Genomic DNA, 17,089 nt, shown 5'->3' with positions numbered 1-17,089 from the left:
AATTATCTATAATATCAAAACCTTAATAACACATCAAAACTTAATTCCAAAATTAAAAATGAAACAAATCAATCATAATATAAAATCTATTTATAATCGACTAGAACTAGAGATGAGGTTTTCCTAATCGATTAATGGGAAGATTGGAAACTATAAGGCGATTAGATTTTGAAAAGCCCGCATGATAAAAGGCAATTTAGGTTTTAAAAAGCCAGCTTGAAACCATGAACCGCGTGATGATAAAAAGCACAACTAGTTACATTATAAGTGATGAAAACCATATTCTAAACGAGTACCAACCACATGTAATTGTAAATCTAGGTACCCATATCTATACTAAATAGACAAATACAAGTAAAATCTCATCCTTACATAACTAAATTAGCTTTTATTTAGTGTGTTACACATAGATGAGTGATATTAGCAAATTAATAATTAGGAGTGAAGTGATTGTTATGAAAAAAGTTATAAACTTAACAAGCAACACAATAAAGTTGCCAAAATTTAATTCATTGAACATTGTATCCTACTAAAAGCTCAAACACAAAAACATCCATGGAGTCTGCTAAAGATTCATTGGATTTAAGATAACAAAGAAAAACTTGGAACTCAACAATGGAGTAATCAAATATCTAAGAGCCCAAATGCATCCATCTTGTCTTTAATTGTCACCAGGGAGAGACTTGATGATGTCAGAATCACCTGTGAAAGTAAAAAAAATCACAATGTCAAATAACATGTTGATATAAAAAACAAAGTAAAATAGCTTTCAAAAGACTTTGAATTTATACCTGCATCAATGATGCTGAGGCACGACACACGGAAATACTTTCCACAAGCGGTGCCAAGATCAACGTTGTCTGCATAAATAAAAACAAAGTTATTTTAGTAATATTTACATTTACTTAAAAAGGGTAGATTACCCTAGATAAATATCATCACAAAAAAGAAACATTTTATAAACTATTGTTTCTATGTTTAATTAAAAAGAACGATAACGGTTTCTGATGTGGTTTTAAAGCATAATTTAAATACTTTTGACAGTAAAGTTAAAAAATTAACAATCATATGTCAACTCGATAAACCAAGGGTATCAATAAACGATGAAAGGAACAAACAATAGACATACTTCCATTGTAGTGATGGACACCAACTTTAGCAAGCATAGCATAGTACTCGATTTCAGACTTCCTCAAAGGTGGGCAATTGTTAGAGATGATGATCAGCTTGCCTGCATTTTACATCCAATTATGAAAAATATTATATAAGATGCACAGACAAAAATAAGAAAAAACCTCACACACACACCAATCCTTCCATTGAAAAATACAATACATGTATAAACTATAACTACATTCATCCGCCATTCATACAAGTTTGTAAGGCTACAAAAAAATAAATACAATATTTCATCAACAATTTTACATATAATCTAAAATGATTCCACAATCCTTCCGTCGAGCGATACTGCAATACAATGCTATGTACAAACTACAATAACTCACTCATTGGCAATTTGGATAAGTTTTCAAAACTCCACAAAGATTAGCTAAATCTATTCATTAACAAAAATTCAAAAAAATAAAAATAATATAGAAAAACAAGTATCACTACTTTTAAGCAACTGAAGAAGCAAGGGAACATACATATGTAAGTATGATTATGCATATAAATATATATCATACACCTAATAAACAACCTACAATCCAATCTAATGAGTAAAAAAATAGCTTCTTTAATTCTAATTTTTCCTTAGACTTAATGTTTGACCATTTATGACAAATTAAATAGCAAGTATGTCTAGATTAATAAGTTGGATCTAAAAGCTAACTAATAAAAAGTACAATTATGTGAAAACATATATACAACATAAACCTAATAAACAAAATATAATCCAATCTAATCATTAAAAAAACAGTTTTTTTAACAAAATCACTATAAAACTATGTCTGCATTAATAACTTGGATCTAAAAACTAACAAATAACAAGTACAATCCACATTTCTCACATCATAAACACAAATTCATCATCACCAAAATAATAATAATAATAATAATAATAATTAATTTACCTTTTGAGCTTCTGAGTGATTCAAGCACAGTCTTGTATCCAAGTGTGTACTTTCCACTCTTCATCACAAGAGCCAATCTGTTGTTGATGCTCTCATGTGTCTTCTTCTGCAATCAATATTAATATTAATATTAATAATAATATTATTAATATTAATATTAATACAACTTACCGTCTTCTTTCCGGCCACCATTTTTGCTCCTTCAACAGCTGAATCGACTATCTGTGAAGAACAAATTGAGAATAATAATATTATTATTATTGTTATTAGGGTTTGATTGATTGAATTTGGTAATTAGGGTTTGGATTGCATACCTGCAGCGGCGAACGAAATGAAAGATGTTGAATGTGTTAACTATTTATATTATAGGTCAGTGTTTTACTTTTGGGCCTTTCGGTTTATTTATAAGGCCTGGGTTTATGCGTATTAAGCCCATTCAAAATATGGTAATTAGTTATAGGCCTAACTAATTCGCTCACCTAAAGCCCAAGAGGCCCTAGTGTTTCGCTCAGCTCGGCTCGTTACATAGAGCTTGAGCTCGGCTTGTTTTGAGATCTATTTCGAAAGCTCGAACTCATGAACATGCGATACATGATTATATGAGCGGTAAATTGGTTTGTGTTCAAGCGTTGGTGGGATGAACCCGTCATAGTCCCATAGATGTTGATAAATTTATGTAGCTAAACGCAACACTAGTTTTCACAAGTTGACACAAACACAACTAGAGGTGCACACAGAAATCAATTAACCGGTCCCTACCCGGTTTATACCCGATTTTGTAACCGGTCTAGTACTACCCGGTTACTAACTGATGCTAACCACCGGTTAGTAATCGGTTTATATTATTGATTTCAAAACCGGTTATAAACGGTTAAACGGTTTATATTTTTTTTCCGGTTATTAACCGGTCCGGTCTAACCGGTCAAAACCGACTACTACCCGACCCGAAAAAACCGGTCTAACCAGTTAATTCCCGTAAAAAAAACCCGGTTAGCATATTAAGCGGTTAATGGGTAACCGGTTAACCGATTTGTACACTTCTAAACACAGCCATCTTTTATTTAATTTTTTTGCATATTAATTATTTAATACTCTTAAATTACAAGTTAAAAAAAATGTAAGATATGTTAAAACCACAAAACATAATGTTTGCTTCTCCTTTATCTTTTAAAATTTAGCACAAAATATTAGTTTGAGTTATAAGTTATAACATAAACCACATTTATAAGTTTTTTAAAATAAACAGGTCACAGGATGACCCAAATACAACATATTTATAGCTAAACACGTTCGTGAATTTAACTTGAACTCACCCGAATCTAGTAAAAACAAACCCAAACCCGTAGTTTTCGTGTTAAGTTTATATCATAAGCATGTTGATAAAGGTATATCAATAATCAAATGGAAGGGGGCATAATACCATTCAACTTGGGGTCAAATTATTATTGTGTTATTAGTCACTTGTCACTTTGAAGGGTCAAGAAGACAAGATAAGATACATTGAACCTAGACCTTACAAATGTATGCATATAAACAACCCAACTGTTAAAACTATTAACCAACAACAAATCAATCCAACCTTGCACAATGGATGAACTGAAGAAGCGAAACGAAGAACTCGAAAAACAACTAGTTAAAACCCTCCAAAAGGAACAAAACACAAAAGCAGAGCTGCAACGGTTGCGTGAAAAAGTGTGTGTGGCCGAGGACGCAGAGGAGCGACTATGCGCAGAGCTCGGTGACCTTGAGGCCGAGACAGTTGATCATGCACAACAATACCAGGCGCATTTATCGGCCTTGATGGAACAGCTCGAAGCCGCTTTGATCCTTAAAGTTGTGTGTGATCTTTGTAAAAATGTAAACCATATAGGCATATGTTATTACATCAAAAATAAGTTTGCTACCAAACCATAAGTGTTAATATTAATAGTTAATATCATAAGGTTCCTACTTCCACTATCTCTTTACCTTGTTCCTGCATAATCGAGTTTTAACGCGTTAAGAACTAATTTAAATAACGAATGTTAACTTTTGGGAGTACCAAAAGAAAATATATACCTTTGGGCATGATCAATAATCAAAAGTCGTGGTCCGGGTGGGATTCTTACATCTTGCAGAGCACTGATTCATATATTACAAGACAATAGATAAAAGTTAGAATAACGAGATGTTTGACATGGCAAAATGAGTAGCAGAGGCTGATCTCGGACTACTCGATCTCAAATCGATAAAAAGCTCGCAGCGAGCCAAGCCCAAGCCTCAATAAAGCTCGTTCAGTTATCGAGCCCGTACTCGAGCCTTGTTAATTTTAAGTTTCACCTCTTTTGGACTTATTCTATGTATTAAGTTAACACTTCACAGCCGAGCTTTGACTCGTACGAGGTACTAAACTAGCTTGAGCCGAGCTTAGGCTTGTTTAAAGTTTATCTCAAAATATATAAAAAAAATGTATACAAATTAATTAATGAATAATAAATGAGCCAAGCCTGAGCTTGAAAAAAACAACTCACAAACCAAGCTCGAGCTCTAGAAAAAACGTTTGAGCTTGAGCCCTCGTATGTCAAAACGAGCCAAGCACGGGCTCGTTTACACCCCTAGGTATTGGGTTTGAATAAAAACGGTTACTTTTTCAGGATTGTTTAGGTTGGGTTGACCCGAGACATTATTCCAAATAAATAATTAGTATCAACTATGATTAAAATAATAACTTAAATAATAATATGTTTTTTCTATGATTAAAAAGGTTTTAAGCAATGCAATTTGGGCATCTTTTGACCTGTTTCCTTTTATATGGATCTTTTAAAAATATGCATGTTTGACCCAAAATAAAACATATCCGAATCGACCCATTCATAAGTAAATGGGTCGAGATTAACATTCATTTTTTAATGGAATGAAATAGAAAAATTTTACACATTACGAACACAATTTGGGCAACTTTTGACCCGTTTCCTTTTACACTACCATTAAAATTTTATACCTGTTTTTTACGATAAAATTCGAAATGGTAACACTCTTTTTTACGATTTAAAAAACTTGCCTGTCGGTAAGCAGAGGCAAAGTAGGGTCGGTTAACAAGCCTTTCTTGAAGTTTTTCTCATACTTTTGAAGACCGAGTCTAGAAAACATGGATTTAGTTTCACGGTATAACACATTTCAGCCTGCGGCTTTAAGAACTTATCCTCCAACTGCACAATGGGTTAAAGGTAATAATTATACTTTAGCTTTTATTTTATGAAACTGATATCGCGACTTTAAATCATAATAATCATTAAAAATTGATAATCACCTTGTAGAGTCCACCAATAGAAAGGGCACAGAAAACGCCCGATGCAAAGACATTAGCAGCCGGGTTAGGACCCCCCGGGCCACTAACCAAAGAATACATAACTCCCGACCCGAAAGCCGCTACCATACTGCAATTATAGACTAATAATAACATCAAAAAACAAAGCATGAAATTGAGCTTTGAGCTTAAGAAACATTTACCTTGTCTGGATATCTTCCTTGCCCGTTAATCTTTTCAAGACACAACTTAAACCCGCGTTTACACCCATCATGACAGCAAAATTACGGGCCTGGATTAAGGGCCCGCCTGCAAGAGCCTGTAATATGGTAATAAGTTTTAGAAGATCAGTTTGGGCCAAACCGCAAGCTATGGTTTTCGAAAACAAATGAACAAACCATTTTAGCGATTTGAACCAACGTTTATTTTATTTTTTTTCAAAATCGAGCTTGTATTTAAAATGATAAAACAAGATTAATGAATATATAACATCTACATAATTTCATATTACAAAAAGAAAACAAAATATGAATGAAATAAAACTTAAAATGACAAAAACCGTGAATTAAAACCCCATAAATATTAAACTGTCAAAACTGGCAACTTACTTTAATTTGTAAGGTTTAACCGGGTTCAAACGGTCTGAGCCGCTCGTGAGCTACTCGAAATCGGATTGATAAAAAGCTCAAAGTGAGCTAAGACTTATCGAGCCCGAGCTTCAAATAAAGCTAATTTAGTTATAGAGCCCGAGTTTTAGCCTTGTATGGGAAGCTCGTTTAGGCTCTTGTTAGAGCCAGCCTGATCACTCTGGTAGGTCCGATTTATTTAAAAAAAATATTATATACATATTTTAAAAAGAAAAAAGCATTCTTAATGTTTAAACCCAATTACTCGATTCATTTACACCCATTTCTATAAAAACAAATTTGCACAACCAAACCTAAATCATAACCTTTTTAAACATTTAATTGTTTAAGCCCAATAAAAAAAAACTTTTACTAAAGGCCCAAATTGTTTCTCACCTTTGGCCCAACTTTTTTTAACGATTCTCGGAGACGGCCCTATAGATGCACAAAAAACCCGAAGCTGAAACTGGGTGTTTTTATACCCGGGTTTTTACTACCCGACCCTACCCGTAGGGTAGGGATAGGGAATGCATTTCAGCACCAAAACTCGTACCCGGAACTGATTTGTAACTGGTAATACCCGAAAACCGGAACTGGGTTTTTCCAATACCCGAAACCGGGTTTTTCAAATACCCGATCATCTATACCTGAAAAATACCCCCAAAAAAGTAAAGCACCTTAACAAACCCAATCTATACCTGAAAAAAGATTATTTCAGTATCCGGAAATAGGGTGTTCAAATATTCGAGCCTAGTCGAGCTCTTACATCGACAACAAACAATATTTTTCACAAAAGTTATTGAAAATAATTAAAATTAAAAACTTATTAATAAATAATAAACGAGCTAAACTCAAGCCTATTCGAGCTCAGCTCGTATACACCGTTGGTTTTTTTTTATGAATTCTTAATAATAAACATTATAAAAGATATCTTACAGAAAATAAATATTAAATAGATACAACTCATAAGTCATAAGTTATAACTTATTTATAACACAATGTGTACACAATTCTATTCTAATATTCACACCAAATAACATTTTTCACAAAATTAGGGCAAAAACAATAATAATAATAATAATAATAATAATAATAATAATAATAATCTGAATTGGTTAAAAGTGTATACAGAACGCATATCATTTCATCTCTTCAATCCACCATCAAAAAGCTATAAAACAATAATAATAATAATAACCTGTGGTTGTTGAAAGGGTGCCATAGCCTGTGGATTAACAGTAACAGAGGCGGTGGCGTCAGTATTAGTATTGAGTAAACCCATTAACCCACCAATGAGTGCACCCTCGGTGGCTTTGCTGACGGTAACAATGGCGGTTTCAACCGGTAAAGATTGCTTAGCCAGCCAGCCCTTAACCCCATTATCAATTTCTTTATACTTGGTATTCAAATGTGCAATTGGGTTATTGTGCAATTTCCTGCCACCATTGTTGAGAGTTTGGGTTACAAGAAACAAAGTGAAGGAACAATAATATTATACTGCATTTTGGGCTCATTTGAATTACTGAACTCACCCGATAAGAATAACAAAAAACCCGAACCCGATAGAAAAACCCGAAACTTGACATATCAGGTTGGGTAATACCCGACCTGTTAGGGTTTGAGACGGATTTGAGTTTAGTTTTGAAAATTTTCATGGGTTTGAGATTTGTAATGTACTCGATAACATTGACTCATCTATTTGATTATATACCCGACATAACTTTTCTCTATATTTTACATAAATAGATAGTGTATTATAAATATATTAGTTGTCGAAACTTGTTTATGGCAATTATTTGTGACATTTTATTTTGATGGTAGACATTGTTTGTAATCGATTAGTTATATTTTGTCAAAACCTGACGTGTTTTGGGCCGGGTAAACCTGACGGGTATTTGGTCAAACCCGATAAGAGACCTGAAACCCGATGGGTAAATACCCGATTAAAACCTGACGGGTTTAGAACGACCTTTAATAATCGGGTATGGGTTTGAGAATACATACATCGTACCAATACCTGACTCATTGTCATCCCTGCACTTTAAGGAGGAAACACAACAATAGGTGAGAAAAACCCCTGGTCCAACTTGAGCCCTCTATTTTTTGTCTCAAGCGGTGTTGAACCCAAAAACTCTGGGTAAAAGTGACAGTCCTAGCTACACGTGACTTCCCAGTCATCAATGGTGAGTTTTACAAAATATTTTATAGCAGAAAAACTAATCTGTCAATCGTTATAAATTAAATTAAATATAAATAACTTAAATATTTGATTTGTTTGAGCTTGTGGGAAGCAAATGTGATTGGCTGAAATATTTAGTAGGTAGCATTTCCTACAAAACGCTTGAGACCAAAACTTAGGGGTAGTGTTCATACAGTTATTGGAGAGAGTTTTAAGTTGAGAAACGTCCATTACAGATGGTCTAGAGCAACATGTACGCACTAGATTAAGAGAACTAAACTAATAAAGCTGTCAAATGTTTACACAAATGAATTATACCATCATAACACCAAACACCCTTACAAAGTGAAACTAAAAGAGATGTCATATGTATTAATAAAATATTTTTGATATTTGGATAATAGTAAAGCACCATGTCATTACTCAAAAATAAGCTTGCTACTACCAAACCATAAGTCTAAATATATATCATAAGGTTCCTACCTTTAAATCACTCTCCAAGCTCTCCATCATTTCTTCACCTTGTTCCTGCATAATCGAAACTAAACGTGTTTAAAACTAATTTAAGTGATGAATATTTTAGCTTAAGAGGCAAGATTCTTACTTTTGAACGTGATCAATGATCAAAAGTCGTGGTCCGGGTGGGATTCTTACATCTTGCAGGACACTGATTAGTATATTACAAGACAAGAAATAAAAGTTAGAATAACGAGACGTTTGACAAGGCAAAATGAGCAGGTCAGACTGGTTGGGTAACGGGTTTGGATAAAACGTTACTTTTTAGTATTGGTTGGGTTGGGTTGGCCCAATACATTTTTTTATTCATAGTTTTGAAGTTCCAAATAAAGATAAAAGTGTCAAGTACTATGATTAAAATAATTACTTGAATAATAATATGTTTTTTTATAGAATTATTTAGAAAGTTTTATGCATAAAAAATTGCAATTTAGACAACTTTTGACCCATTTCCTTTTATATGGTGTTTCATCTATTTAACCTGTTAGAAACATACCCGAATCGACCCATTCATAAGTAAATGGGCCGAAGTTATAACATTCATTATTTGAAAGCTAAAAAACAAACTATTGTCAACTATGACTAAAAAAACTACCTAGATCAATGCAATTCGGGCAACTTTTGACGCGTTTCCTTTTACACTATCATTGAAACTTTATACCGGTTTAACCCGTTAAGATCAAAGATAAATTCAAAATGGTAACACTCTTTTTTACGATTATAAAAACTTGCCTGTCGGTAAGCAGAGGCAAAGTAGGGTCGGTTAACAAGCCTTTCTTGAAGTTTTTCTCGTACTTTTGAAGACCGAGACTAAACAACATGGATTTAGTTTCACTGTATAACACATTCTCAGCCTGCCGCTTTGAGAACATATCCCCGACCTGCACAATGGGTCAAAAAGTAAATTCATTTTACCCTTTGATAATATGAAACTGATATCGCGACTTCAAGTCATAATAATCATAAAAACTTGATAATCACCTTGTAGAGTCCACCAATAGAAAGGGCATAGAAAACGCCCGATATACAGGCATCAGGACCCTTCAGGCCATTAACCAAAGCAAGCGCAAATCCTGAACCGAAAGCTGCTACCATACTGCAATCATACATTAATATTTATTAACATAAAGAAAAAGCCATCATAACTGCAATCATACATTAATATTGAACTTAATGAACATTTACTTTGTCTGGATATCATCCTTGCCTGTCAATCTTTTCATGACACACTGTAAACCCGCTTTTGCACCCATCACAGCTGCAAAATTACGGGCATGGATTAAGGGCCAACCTGCCAAAACCTGTAATGGTTTTGAGAAGATCTATCTTGGCCCAACCGCAAACTTGAGCCTTGTATGGGAATATCTTTTAAGCTCGTCGAGCCTTAATGAGCCTAGTGTATTTTTAAGTTTTAACTAGTTTGACTTCTATGTATTACTTTCACACCGCCCATCCGAGCTTATGCTTATTAAGGTTTTGTCTTAAAATATATCAAAATAACAGAAAAAAAATAATTAACAAATTATAAACAATAGCTACCAACAAAAATACCATATGTGGTGATTGGTGAAAGACTGCATGATAAAAATAAACATATATAACATGAAAAGATGTGTCTTGACAACGACATTGTCTAAAGCTGTGGAGTTACTTAGCCAAGTTCAACGGGTCATGCAAAATAATGTTATCACTGCATAATCAGTTAATGTAGTTTTTAAAAGATTGAGTTTTGCAATTCAAAACAAGGCATTTAGATTGAGAATCATATTAATAAATATATCAAACATGTAACATAGATACAAGGAGATAATAACATGGTATAATAATACATATAAAATACAAATAATAATATTATTATTTTATATTAATACTCAAACATTAATGAACGTTTACGAACATAAATGAACGTCAGATAAATAACATAAACCAACCAAAACCCTAAACAGTAATAAATAATAATAATAACCTTGGAATTTTGCATGGCCTATGGAAATTCGGCGGCGGCGTTCTCCCAAGCTGAACCTAGTAACCCACCGACGTATACACCGTAGGCGGCGTTGCTGACGGTAACAATGGCGGTTTCAACCGGTAAAGATTGCTTAGCCAGTCAACCTTTAACCCCATTATCAAACTCTTTATACTTGGTATCCAAGTGTGTTATTGGGTTGTTCTTCATGAAATCTTTTGCGATTATTATTAGTTGTTCTTGCTTTCGTTTTCCTCCTGTCACCATTGTTAGGGGTTTTGGTTACGAGAAAGAGAACTTATTATTGTAGTTTGGTTTTTATGTAGATAAAAAAACCTACCACGTTTTATGTTAAAATGGGGAAAGTGTTGGGCTAGGGGTGCAAACGAGCTGAGGTATTCACGAGCTACTCGAGATCGGCTCGTTGAAAACTCGTCCGAGTCCGAGCCCGAGCCTCATTTATCGAGCTTGAGCCGGCTCGCGAGCTTAAACGAGCCTATCATTATATAATTTTAATATATATATTTAATTATTATTAATATTATATATATATATAATGTTATGAAAGAATATATAAAACTAACTAAATAATATATATTATTCTAAACATAAAATTATAATGAATAAAATAATTAAAATTATAATTATATAAAAATAATTAATTAATAGTAAACAAGCCGATTAAAACCTGACGGGTTTGGGACGACCTTTAATAATAAGGTATGGGTTTGAGATTACCTGAATCAGACCAAAACCTGACTCATTGTTATTCCTACACCCTTAAGGAGGAAACACACCAATAGGTGAGGAAAACCTTGAGCCCCCCTATTTATTTATTTATTTTTATTTTTGTCTCAGGTGGTACTTGAACCCAAAACCTCCGGGTAAAAGTGGCAGCCCTAGCTACACGTGACGTCTCAATTATCAATAGAGAGTTTTGCAAAATGTTGTATGGTAGGAAAACTCTTCTGTCAATTGCTATAAATTAAATTAAATATTAAATAAATAACTTAAATATTTAATTTGTTAGAGCTTGTGGGAAACAAACATGATTGGTTGAAGGATTTAGTGGGTGGTGTTTCCTACAAAACGCTTAAGGGCAAAACTTTGTGGGGTGGAGGGGGGTGCGTTCATGCAGTTTTGAAAAAGTTTTGAGGTGGGAAACATCCACTATGGATGGCCTAAAGTAACATTGCATCATCTTAAAGTGAATCATACCATCATTATATCGAACACCCTTACGAAGTGAAACTAAGAGAGATGTCATATGTATTAATAAATATTTGTAATATTTGGATAATAGTAAAGCACCATGTCATTACTCAAAAATAAGTTTGCTACGACCAAATCATAAGTCTTAATATCATAAGGTTCCTACATTTGAATCACTCTCTAAGCTCTTCATCATTTCTTCACTTTGTTCCTGCATAATCAAAACTAAACACGTTTAAAATTAATTTAATTGATGAATATTAGCTTAAGAGGCAAGATTCTTACTTTTGAACATGATCAATGATCAAAAGCCGTGGTCCGGGTGGGATTCTTATATCTTGCAGAACACTGATTCATATATTACAAGACAATAAATAAAAGTTAGAATAACGAGACGTGTGACAAGGCAAAATAAGCGGGTCAAGTTGGGTAACGGGTTTGGATCAAAACATTACTTTTTTAGTATAGGTTGGGTTGGGTTGGCCCAATACATTTTTTTATTCATAATTTTGAAGTTCCAAATAAAGATAAAGTGTCAAGTACTATGATTAAAATTATTACTTAAATAATAATATGTTTTTCTATAGAATAATTTAGAAAGTTTTATGCATAAAAAAAATTCAATTTAGACAAATTTTGACCCATTTCCTTTTATATGGTGTTTCATGTATTTGCCCTGTTAGAAACATACTCGAATCGACACATTCATAAGTAAATGAGCCGAAGTAACAACATTCATTATATGAAAGCTAAAAAACAAACTATTGTCAACTATGACTAAAAACTGCTTAGATCAATGCAATTCGGGCAACTTTTGACCCATTTCCTTTCACACTATCATTAAAACCTTTTACATGTTTAACCTTTTAAGAGATCAAAGATAAATTCAAAATGGTAACACTCTTTTTTACGATTTTGAAAACTTGCCTGTCGGTAAGCAGAGGCAAAGTAGGGTCGGTTAACAAGCCTTTCTTGAAGTTTTTCTCATACTTTTGAAGACCGAGTCTAGACAACATGGATTTAGTTTCACGGTATAACACATTTCAGCCTGTGGCTTTAAGAACTTATCCTCCAACTGCACAACGGGTCAAAAAGTAATTTTACTTTACCCTTTGATATAATATGGAACTGATCGATATCGCGACTTCAAATCATAATAATCATAAAAACTTGATAATCACCTTGTAGAATCCACCACTAATAAGAGCTAAGACAACGGCCGATATAAAGGCATTAGGACCCTCCAGGCCATTAACCAAAGCAAGCGCAAACCCTGAACCGAAAGCTGCTACCATACTGCAATCATACATTAATATTTAATAACATAAAGAAAATGGCATCATAACTGCAATCATACATTAATATTGAACTTAATGAACATTTACTTTGTCTGGATATCTTCCTTGCCTGTTAATCTTTTCATGACATACTGTAAACCCGCGTTTACACCCATCACAGCTGCGAGATTACGGGCATGGATTAAGGGCCCGCCTTTAAAAGCCTGTAATACAATAATGGTTTTGAGAAGATCTGTCTTGGCCAAACCGCAAACTTGAGCCTTGTATGGAATATCTTTTAATCTCGTCGAGCCTTAATGAGCCTAGTGTAATTTTAAGTTTTAGCTAGTTTGACTTTTATGTATTAGTTTCACATTGCCCATCCGAGCTTATGCTTATTAAGGTTTTGTGTTAAAATATATCAAAATAACAGAAGAAAATAACTAACAAATAATAAACAATCCACAAATATGTTCGTTTATCTCTTTTCGTTATAAATATAAACAAACAGTTCACGAACATGATTGAGCAAACATAAATGAACACAAGCAAACACGAATACACACAGACAAACAAATATAAAACAACCATTAAGTACATGATAATACATACCAACAATTAAATCCCACAAATAGTAAAGCTATTGGTAGGGTCTGGTATAGAGAGGCTGCTTCAATAGAGACCCCCGGCTCAAAAAACACGGAATATATAGATATACAAAGCATGAGGTGTGTGTGGTGTATATATGTGTATATAGGCCGCTACCAATAAAAATACCATATGTGGTGATTGGTGAAAGACTTCATGGTAAAAATAAACAGATATAACATGTGAAGATGTGTCTTGACAACCACATTGCCTGAAGTTGTGGAGTTACTTAATTAGTCGAGTTCAACGGGTCATGCATAGTAATGTTATCACTACAAGATCAACCGATGTAGTTTTTAAAAGATTAAGTTTTGCAATTCTAAACGGCGTAGCGGCGCTGCTTGTTGCCCACTTGCCTTCTGGTTCGATGTAATCACTACTTTAGATTGAGAATCATATAACTTCAAAATTATTCAAAAACAACATGTAACATAGATACAAGGAGATAATAACATGGTATAATAATACATATAAAATACAAATGATATTATTATTTTATATTAATACTCAAACATAAATGAACGTCATGTTCGTTCATTTATTAAACAAAGAACGTAGACCAACTTCCCACCGAAACCCTAAACCAATAATAATAATAAATAATTTAACAATAATAATAACCTTAGAATTTTGCATGGCCTGTGAAAAAAGGGTGCTGGTGTCCTCCCAAGCTGAACCCATTAACCCACCGAAGAATGCACCGTAGGCGGCGTTGCTGACGGTAACAATGGCGGTCTCAACCGGTAAAGATTGCTTAGCCAGCCAACTTTTAAGGGTTTTGGGTACACGACAGAGAAGAATAATATTAATATTGTTATTGGAGTTTGGTTTTTGTGTAGATAAATAAACCTAACACGTTTATATTAAAAAGGAAAAGTGATGGGCTAGCCCTCTGGTACGTTATAACAATGATGATAAAATTAGACTTATTTTTGAAGGTCGTTTGTTCGAATCCAAGCTAAAACGGGGTTTTATCTTACATGCGTTATGTCATAGGGTTTCGATAAGAAAAGGTTTTTCTAAGGATGCAAAGAGGACCCGGAAACTAGAGGTTATGCCCTTCATGATAAACTCTTTGGGGTTTCCGAACCGCAGGGCCAGCCTTATAGTTATGTCGGGTGAAGCTAGGGTTTTAGGCCCATGATTAAAAAGTTTAAAATTATATATATATATATATATATATATATATATATATATACCAAAAAAGGATGTTAAAATTAGTTTAATGAGAAAACACCATAAGTAGTTGTTGCTCTAGTGACTGAGGTACAAGGCTTTCGCATTCTAAAGGTTTTCCAGACATGCGTTCGATTCTATTAGGATGCAAGGTTTTTGTGTGAACTACGGTTTTCGTCCCTGTGTTTTGTTCAAATATGCGGTTTTTGTCCAATGGTTTCAAATTTGCGATTTTCGTCCCTGTGGTTTCATTTCACTTGCAATTAAACCTGAATTCATTAACCTCGTTAAGTATGACAGTTAAACACATCAACGTGAGGGGCATTTTTGTCCTTTTACTCCCTAAATAAATCTCAGTCGTAACTCGCAAGCCCCCCTCACGTGAGGGGTTGAGGTGTATTTGGGAAAAAAAGACAAAAATGCCCATCACGTGAAGGGTTCGCTGATGGGTTTAATGGCCATACTTAACAGGGCTAATGAATTCAGGGTTAATTGCAATTGAAATGAAACCACAAGGATGAAAATCACAAATTTGAAACTATTGGACTAAACCCGCAGATTTAAATAAACCATAGGGACGAAAACCGCAGTTTACTTAAGGTTTTTTTAAGTTTTTGAGTAAAGTGTCATTTTCGTCCTTGTGGTTTGGCAAATAATGCGACTTTAGTTCAAAAAGTTTATTTTTTGCATATGGACCCTCCACGTTTCCAAGTTCGATGCAAGGTTTTTTTTAAGTTTTTGAGTAAAGTGTCATTTTCGTCCTTGTGGTTTGGCAAATAATGCGACTTTAGTTCAAAAAGTTTATTTTTTGCATATGGACCCTCCACGTTTCCAAGTTTTTGTCAATTACATCCAAATCACTAACCCCGTTAAATTTAATTGTTAAGTTAAGGGTAGACATGTCTTTTCACCATTTCTTTATTATAATACTTATTTTAGTGAACTGCGGCTTCGTCCCTCTAGTTTGTCAAAATCTGTGGTTTTAGTCCAGTAGTTTCAAATTGCAATTTTCTTCCCTATGGTTTCATTTCACTTGCAATTAAACCTGAATTCCCTAATATCGTTAAGTCTGGTCGTTAAACCCATCAGTGTGCCCTTCACGTGAGGGGCAGTTTTGTTTCTTGTTTTTTTTTCATTTTCCCCCAAAACACCCTAGCCCCTCACGTGAGGGGGCTTACGAATTAAGACCAAAGTTTATTTAGTGAGAGATCCGACAAAACTGGTCACCACGTGAGGGGCACACAAATGGGTTAACGACCAAAATTAACGAGTTTAATAAACTCGGGTTTAATTGCAAGTGATCAAATGAAACTACAAGTATGAAAATTGCAAATTTAAAACTATTGGACTAAAACCGCAGATTTGGACAAACCATAAGGACGGAAACCGCAGTTCACTAAAATAAATATTATAATAAAGAAAGGGTGAAAAGACCTGTTTACCCCTAACTTAACGGTTAAATTTAACAGGGTTAGTGATTTGGACGTAATTTGCAAAAACTGGGAAATGTAGAGGGTCCATATGCAAAAAATAAACTTTTTGGACTAAATTCGCATTATTTGCCAAACCACAAGGACGAAAATGGCACTTTACTCTAAGTTTTTTCTTTGTTCATGGTTTATTGAATGAGTTTCTAATTTTTCCCTAGGCCAGGTTTATACAGCTTTTTTTCATTGTTGTTGAGAAATACATAAGAAAGTTTGGTGCTTTATATATTCCTTTTATTTGTATTATATAAATCAAAGTCCTTTCCAAAACAAAATTGGAAGAAAAAAAATTTAATTTCATATATGAAACACCGCAATCGTTTAATTTATAAATTCTATAATTTCAGCTCTCTAACTTTCGGTAAGAACCCGAATTTTTTACTTTTTGCTTTAGGGCCCCTAAATGGTTGGGCCGCCACTGCCAAACCGGGATCGGCCACAACCAATGTGTGAGTCTGTGACCAACCAGCCATACTGTAGGTTGTTAAAATGGAAAAGTGATTAATGATGATTATACTCAATATTTTTATGTTTTGAATGTATTTATTTTTTGATATATTAGATATCTCATTTGAGAATTTTTTTTAGGTTGTTAATGGTTCGGTTTGATACGACAAAAGTTTTGTTATCGGAAATAACAAACT

At 33.8% G+C, this 17,089-nt stretch overlaps 1 protein-coding gene and 3 pseudogenes across 3 annotated transcripts; all 4 read right to left on the bottom strand.

Annotated features, from left to right (window-relative positions):
- Positions 1 to 494: 494 nt before the first annotated feature.
- Positions 495 to 2,425, bottom strand: LOC143626881 (large ribosomal subunit protein eL30). The gene is made up of 6 exons (XM_077096824.1): positions 2,387 to 2,425; positions 2,244 to 2,294; positions 2,073 to 2,178; positions 1,130 to 1,231; positions 792 to 860; positions 495 to 702 (listed from the first exon to the last, which is right to left on the bottom strand). The coding sequence occupies exons 2-6, from the start codon at positions 2,262 to 2,264 to the stop codon at positions 662 to 664; spliced, it is 339 nt and encodes a 112-aa protein (XP_076952939.1). The 5' UTR covers positions 2,265 to 2,294; positions 2,387 to 2,425; the 3' UTR covers positions 495 to 661.
- A 1,603-nt stretch (positions 2,426 to 4,028) lies between these two features.
- On the bottom strand, positions 4,029 to 7,487 carry LOC143625684 (chloroplastic import inner membrane translocase subunit HP30-2-like; annotated as a pseudogene). Its single transcript, XR_013152312.1, has 7 exons — positions 7,483 to 7,487; positions 7,183 to 7,420; positions 5,562 to 5,677; positions 5,362 to 5,488; positions 5,113 to 5,260; positions 4,131 to 4,193; positions 4,029 to 4,047 (listed from the first exon to the last, which is right to left on the bottom strand). The product of XR_013152312.1 is annotated as a chloroplastic import inner membrane translocase subunit HP30-2-like (transcript).
- A 1,169-nt stretch (positions 7,488 to 8,656) lies between these two features.
- LOC143625675 (chloroplastic import inner membrane translocase subunit HP30-2-like) lies at positions 8,657 to 10,912 on the bottom strand (annotated as a pseudogene).
- A 1,006-nt stretch (positions 10,913 to 11,918) lies between these two features.
- On the bottom strand, positions 11,919 to 16,918 carry LOC143625669 (chloroplastic import inner membrane translocase subunit HP30-2-like; annotated as a pseudogene). Its single transcript, XR_013152309.1, has 6 exons — positions 16,828 to 16,918; positions 13,243 to 13,387; positions 13,039 to 13,153; positions 12,785 to 12,932; positions 12,143 to 12,205; positions 11,919 to 12,068 (listed from the first exon to the last, which is right to left on the bottom strand). The product of XR_013152309.1 is annotated as a chloroplastic import inner membrane translocase subunit HP30-2-like (transcript).
- Positions 16,919 to 17,089: the final 171 nt, after the last annotated feature.

Source organism: Bidens hawaiensis, unplaced genomic scaffold (assembly GCF_021521415.1).
Source record: "Bidens hawaiensis isolate Kalapana, Puna unplaced genomic scaffold, B.hawaiensis_p1.1 tig00000458_1, whole genome shotgun sequence".
Lineage (NCBI taxonomy): Eukaryota > Viridiplantae > Streptophyta > Magnoliopsida > Asterales > Asteraceae > Bidens > Bidens hawaiensis.
This window is presented reverse-complemented; position numbering and strand designations above follow the sequence as displayed.